The sequence below is a fragment of the Phytophthora cinnamomi genome, assembly GCF_018691715.1.
Source record: "Phytophthora cinnamomi strain GKB4 chromosome Unknown Contig127, whole genome shotgun sequence".
In the NCBI taxonomy this organism is placed as follows: Eukaryota; Oomycota; class Peronosporomycetes; order Peronosporales; family Peronosporaceae; genus Phytophthora; species Phytophthora cinnamomi.
In genome coordinates, this window is record NW_027151060.1 from 774,292 (window position 1) to 780,767 (window position 6,476).

At 57.0% G+C, this 6,476-nt stretch overlaps 2 protein-coding genes across 2 annotated transcripts; one reads left to right on the top strand and one right to left on the bottom strand.

Annotated features, from left to right (window-relative positions):
- Positions 1-77: 77 nt before the first annotated feature.
- IUM83_07229 (putative endo-1,3-beta-glucanase) lies at positions 78-994 on the top strand (the record flags this gene model as incomplete). Its single annotated transcript, XM_067931506.1, has 2 exons — positions 78-914; positions 983-994. 2 exons carry the CDS (start codon positions 78-80, stop codon positions 992-994), a joined length of 849 nt encoding a protein of 282 aa, XP_067780465.1.
- A 231-nt stretch (positions 995-1,225) lies between these two features.
- On the bottom strand, positions 1,226-1,638 carry IUM83_07230 (ATP-dependent RNA helicase; the record flags this gene model as incomplete). The annotated part of the gene is made up of 2 exons (XM_067931507.1): positions 1,226-1,559; positions 1,634-1,638. The coding sequence occupies 2 exons, from the start codon at positions 1,636-1,638 to the stop codon at positions 1,226-1,228; spliced, it is 339 nt and encodes a 112-aa protein (XP_067780321.1).
- Positions 1,639-6,476: the final 4,838 nt, after the last annotated feature.

Genomic DNA, 6,476 nt, shown 5'->3' on the forward strand with positions numbered 1-6,476 from the left:
CTACTTCACGGGCAAACTCGTGCAGCAATATGCGTCGCTGTGTCTGATGGCCAACGATCCCGTGATCGTAGGCACTGATGTCTCTACTGCGGCGCTGTGTGACCAAGCTTGAGAGCGCCATCACTCCATTCCTGGACAACAGTTGGAAGTACCCGCTGAAATACGACGCCGTCATGGGCGGCATTGTGAGCTCGGAAGGGTTCGCGACGGGCGACATGAACGCTGACTTCGGTAACACCGTGTACAATGACCACCACTACCACTACGGCTACTGGGTGCACATGGCGTCGGTGATCAACTATCTGCACCCGACCTGGTCGCGCATTGGAGACCTCAACAACATGACGCGGGTTCTTCTCCGTGATGTGGCCAACCCGTCGCGTGACGACCCGTACTTCCCCAAGTTCCGTGGCTTCGACTGGTTCCGGGGACACTCGTACTCGCACGGCATGACGTCCCTGGGAGACGGCAAGGATGAAGAGTCCACGTCCGAGGACATTAACTTTTCGTACGGTATGGCGCTCTTCGGCCAGGCCACGAACAACACGCGCATGCAGTCCATTGGGCTGCTCATGAGCAAGGTCGGCATGCGCGCAATCCAGACGTACTTCCTGTTTGACAGCTCGAACACGATCCACCCGGCTGCGTATCGCCCGCGGATGGTGGCCGGTATCCTCTTCGACAACAAGGCTGACCACGCTACGTGGTTCTCCGCCGACGAGTACATGATCCACGGCATCCAGATGCTGCCGGTCACACCTCTCAGCGAGTACGTGCGCACGTCGACGTTTGTGCAGCAGGAATGGGACAACATCCTGTCCACGCTGGACATCGTGACCTCCAACGACGTGTCCAATTCGTGGCTGTCGCTGCTGTACCTCAACTATGCGCGCCTGAACAAGCCCGATGCCCTGGTCAAGCTGAACCAGTGCACCATGATGGACGGTCTTTCGCTTTCCTGGCGCTCTACATGGCCGCGCAGTACTCGCTGTAACGATTCCAGCCATTGCTCAGTAGTAGATCCCATTCTCGTAGGTCAACTCCACTTCAACATGCCTATTCCCAAAACCACTTCAACATGCCCGCCCATATTCGTTACATGGGCCATCTCCCCGCGGGCTAATGCCTGCCTGTCTTAAGCTTTCTGCGCTACGGGACAAGCTTTACGATGCAATGTAGCCTCTATCTATTGTTTAAAGGGTAAGCATTATCCTACGCCTACTTTCTAATTGCGTTTTTTGCGGGCACAGAGCTGTCCCGAAAGCTGCTTGTTTGGGTCGCGCTCCTCGTACTCGGCGAGGAAGAGCACGCGCAGCACATCCACAAGTGACTCTCGCTCGGACTTTTGCGTTTCAGTCTCTGCGTTGCCACCGCGCGCGAACGGTGGCGCCTGCAGGCTCGAGTCGATGACCTCAAGCACCACGTCGCGCATTTCCTGCAACAATGCCGCTGAGCGGTACGACGATTGGAAAACAACCCAATCGTTCACGCGCAGCCCAATGGTTTCATTGCCATCCTTATCCTTGCGCCGTAGTTGTGGCAGCGGCTCCAAAGCATGGCTAAAGAGAGACACAGCCAACGGAAGCACGAGGCTGGAGGCTGGAAGGTACACCTGCGACGTGTGCAGCTTCACTGCATACGTGAGGAAATTGCTCGCCCGGAAGCTTGCCACCTTATAGTTAATCGATCCCGGATGCACCACAACGATGTTGTGGTCGCGCTCACGGAGGACTGCGCGCTTGGGACCATTCCCCGAGGGCGGCTCAGCATGCACCAGATTCGGGGCCAGTCCAGCGTAAAGCACTGCAGATATCGTCGCCAGCTGCTGAACTGTCATTCGCTCGTCCGCTTCGGATTCGGCTGGTGGAAGGAATCCAAGTTGCGCCACAAGACCTCGGAATTGGCGTTTGAGTTTGCTCAACTCACGCAACCCCCGGTTGCTCAGAAAGTTCTGGTGGCAGAAGTTCTTCTCGTTGATCCCGTTGTTTTTCCCGTGCTGCACAACGTAGCGCCAAGCTTCAAAGGCGTTCACATCTGTGAGCAAATCGCTAGCTCCAATTGCGAAGTTTTGGCGGGCTTGCTTCATTTCATTCTGGCGACCAAAAGGTGCTACAAAAGGTGACTTTGTCTCCAGTACAGCGGCACAGGTACTTGCAGCATCAAACACACCAAATAGTGCCCCAAGAAGAAGTAGTTTGCCTACCTTCACGTCTACAGGTAGGCGAGCCAAGTGCACACCCAGTTTGGTGAGCGACTCATCCTCACGCCTCAGCGCCCCAATTTCAAAGAGCTCCTCCAGCGCATCGCGAATACTAGTGTCATCCGGTGGATCTAAGCATGCACGGAGGAACTCGCCGCACCCGTCCTTTTGCTCATTGCCACCAACACCAAACGTCTTGATCTGCAAGCATAGTGACGTTAAAGGAGCGCGCCGGATCTCAGGCACAGGTTGCTCGAGCATGACGGAACGGAAAACCGACTGCGGGAATAGGCGGAAACACGAGCCTCCGCTTGTGCGGCCCGCGCGACCAGCACGTTGCTTGGCGTTGGCACGAGCAACCCAAATCTCTTCGAGAACGTTAGTGCGGCGTTGAGCATCGTGGCTCATTTGCTTGACACGTCCGGTATCAATCACAACCTTAACGTCGTCGATAGTCAAAGAAGTCTCGGCAATGTTGGTTGCGGCAATAACCCGAATAACGCCTGGGCGCTGTCGAAAGATGCGTTGCTGTTCCTGGGCCGACAGTGACGAATGAAGTGGCAGCAACTCGAATTCACGCCCGTGGGGATCATGCCGCAGCAAACGGCTGCCTGCCAATATGTCCAGAAGCGTAGTGATCTCTTGCAGACCTGGAAGGAATACAAGCACTGATGCACTCCTCCTCCCATGCTGATCATCGTCCTTTTTCGATAGCAAAAGCAAGTCCGTTTCCGTAGTGATGTGCTCCAAAAGCGCTTGGATGAGTTCGTAGTTGACAACGGATGGATCGAGGCGCTCTAAAGCAAGCAGAGTTGACTCGCAATACGTTTCCTCTAGCATACGCTGCGTCTCAGAAGTTGTTGCCTTGGAAGAGGACGTGCCAGAAGAGGATGTCCATGAAACTTGCTGAGTGTAGGAAGTGCCTCCGCGGCCAGAGATGGTGACTTGCGTCGAGTTCCTGTCCGAACCACTTTCATCTACTGGCACATACGCGGGGGACTCTTCATCCACAACAAAGTTGGTCTTCTCAAGAACATCCTCGAGGTAGAACTGCTCCACAGGAAAAGTGCGACCAGGAACTTCAATCATCGGGCACACTGCAGCACCCCCAAAGTACTGCTGAAAGCTTGCGGCGTTGAGCGTTGCACTCATGAGAATCACCTTGAGCGGCGGCAACGTGCCCCCATACTTCCGGCGTCTTGCCGCGTTGCCCTCAGCCAGGAACTGACGCAACATGGCCAACAGCACATCGCTCTGAAGATCGCGCTCATGGACTTCATCCACTATCACGTGGCTCACTTCCTCTCCGAGTGTGCGAGGGTCCTGCAACTTGCGTAGTAGGATACCAGTTGTGCAGAAGAGCAAACGCGTGCGGCGTGTCATCCGTGTTTCCAAGCGGATTTGAAAGCCTGTTAGCGAGTCGCCTGTGCCCATACTTGACTCTCCAAGCTCCTCGGAGACTCGTTCAGCTAAACTAATAGCAGCTAGTCGCCGAGGCTGCGTGCAAACAATTTGTCCACGGGCTCCTCCGGGTTCTGAAAACAATAGATCCTCCAGTAAGAACTGCGGCACTTGCGTACTTTTGCCACAACCAGTTTCTCCGGAAATCAGTATCACATCGTGGTCAGCCAGCATCTCGACAACTTGTTTCTTGAACGATGCAATCGGCAGCGACTCGCGCTGTGGGAGCTTTGACTTGTATGCACCTGAGCGCATCCGCTTCTGGAGGTGTTCTCGTAGCTGGCGAGACAGCTCCAATGCGGCGTTCTTATCACTCGCTCTCTTCCTCTACATCCAGGTCATTGACCGGTGTTGCGATGTCATCACTCGTAGCTGCATCCGACTCCTTGCCATTCGTATCATCGTCATCGGACAAATCAGCATCCCAGTCCTCAACACTCCAGTCCTCTAAAGTATCTCCAGCAACCTTCTCCACAACAGGAACTACAGGTTTTGGCGTAGGAGACGGTATCTCTATGACAGCTCGTTTTTCAGCAATCTCTGCGGGGAGGGTGTCGAAAATCTCATTCAAGAGTTCGTCTTGCTCATCCCGATCAGCGGCTGCAGCTGCTGCGTCGGTTTGCTGTCTCTCCGTGATCCAGCGCTGCCACATATCCCGGTACATCGGCGGCAACACCCGATAAAGCGGTAAGTCCGACGCTAGCTCAAACAGTGCGCTAGTAGCTACGGCGTCCTTCGCATCTGAAATCGAGTCAAATCCCCGCGCAGCGTCACCTGCATCCCGTACCGTGACGTCATGTTTGCCGCGGTTTTTATTGCCGAGGACCACCGAGTATAGATGCCCTCCGCCTGCGGGGCGAGGCAATTTTTTGTACTGCGGTTTCTGCAAGCCATTCTTACGACAGTGCTGCTCCAAGTGGTCGCGAGGCGACTTGCCCGTCCAAGGAGCAGCGGCTGCAGCTTGAGCCTGAGCAGCTTGTGCTGCCGCAGCCTGGACCTTCAGCATATTGCGTCCTTTCTTGTTCTTTCCTCCTTTCCCCTTCTTCCCCTTTGAAGCCGCTAGATCTGCCGCAGCTTGAGCGGCAATGATCGCCGCCGTGTCGACAGCAGCACTCTTCTTAATCGCATCGGCGCTCACGACTGTAGCCTCCGCCTCCTCCAAGAGGCCAAACAAGCCCCCCTCGTCGTCTTCGTCGTCCCCTTCAGCCTGAATTGCCGGGCTGTGCTCCTGCCCAACGTTCTCTTTCACCTCACCATTCTGCATTGAAGTCGGAATCTCCGTCGCATCGGTCTGTCCTTGCTCGTCATCGTCCGCCCGTCCAAGCGCCAGCGACAGCAACTCGTCGTCAGCATCTTCCAGCACGTGGGTGTCACATGAAGTCGGTCCGTTCTGCTTCTCCACAGCAACTGCCGTAGCAGCAACACCCCCTCAGTACTCGCTTCTCCTTCTTCTTCTCCTTCTTCCTGCTGCTGCTGCTGCTGCATGGGGTCCTTCCAGCCGCGCGCCAGCAGTTGGCGCCTCGTGTCCTGCAGCTGCTCGTTCAGCTCGCGCGTCTTGAGCTTGTCGCCGCTCCTGGCCTTCTTCTTGCTCCTGCGCTCCTTCAGGCGGTTCAGCGCCGCCGCCTGCTCGTGGTAGCGGCTCTCCAGCTCCTGCAGCTCGCGCGCCTCGGGCGTCGCCTCCGCCTCCTGCTGCTGCTCGCGCGCCGCCATGTGCAGCACGTACTGCTGCGTCCAGGACCGCGCCTGCGTGTGCTTGGCGTCCTCCTGCTGCGGCTCCACCTCCTCCTCCTGCTGCTGCTGCTCTACCTCCTCCTCCTCTCGCTCTACGCGCTCTACGCGCTCTACGCGCTCTACGCGCTCTACGCGCTCTACGCGCTCTACGCGCTCTACCTGCGCGTGCAGCTCCGCCTGCAGCTCGCCGCTCTGTGCCGCCGCTTGCTGCGCGCCCTGCAGCGCCGCGGGCTGCGCGCGCAGCGAGGGCGGCAGCTCGTCGCTCGTGACCTGCAGCGCCAGGAAGCGCAGCGCGTCCTCCAGCGAGTTGGCGTAGCCCAGCGCCTCGCGGCTCAGCGCCAGCGGACGCGCTGTAGTCTCGCGCAGCGCGCAGCGCCCGCGCCAGCTTCTTCTTGCTGCGCTGCCGCAGCAGCATCGTCCACGGGCTCGGCGCTGGCCGCCACGCCCGGGCGGAGGCGCTCGCGCTGCGCCGCGCGCCGCGGAGACAGCAGCCCGTCGTGCACGAGCAGCTCCAGGTCGCGCCGGAACTCGAAGCCGCGCTCCGCCGCCATTATTGCGTTGTGCCAGTTTAATGGTACACTCTCGCCGTTTGATTCGGCGTATAATACGCCGAATCGATTTGGCGTGATCATTTCGGTACAACAGACGAGGTTGTTGTGTTTTTACTACTAGTAGTATTTGACAGTATCCATGTAGTTTTCTTCAGGTGTTTTTGTCCTTGAGCCAGCTGAAGGACCAGCTGAAGTCAGCGCCATTGTGCTGCAGCGAGTTTTGCACCGTGTAGAAGATCCACAGGAACAGGTTCGATTGCACCATTCTCCACCCTCGATCGAGCACGAACGACAGTATTTGCAGCATCGAGACGCCGATCTTGCGTTGGATGATGGAGCCGTAAACCAGCAGCGAGAGCAACTCGACCACTCCAAACGTCGCAATGGTGCCGAGCTTGGTTTCCAACTGCGACTCATTGAGTCCCTCTAGCTGAGGATAGTACGCTCGATTGGGAAGATAATACATGGAGAGCGTGTACATACCTGTATCACCGCATTCATAAGATCAGTGAGAGGATATCTTCATCGTAGCT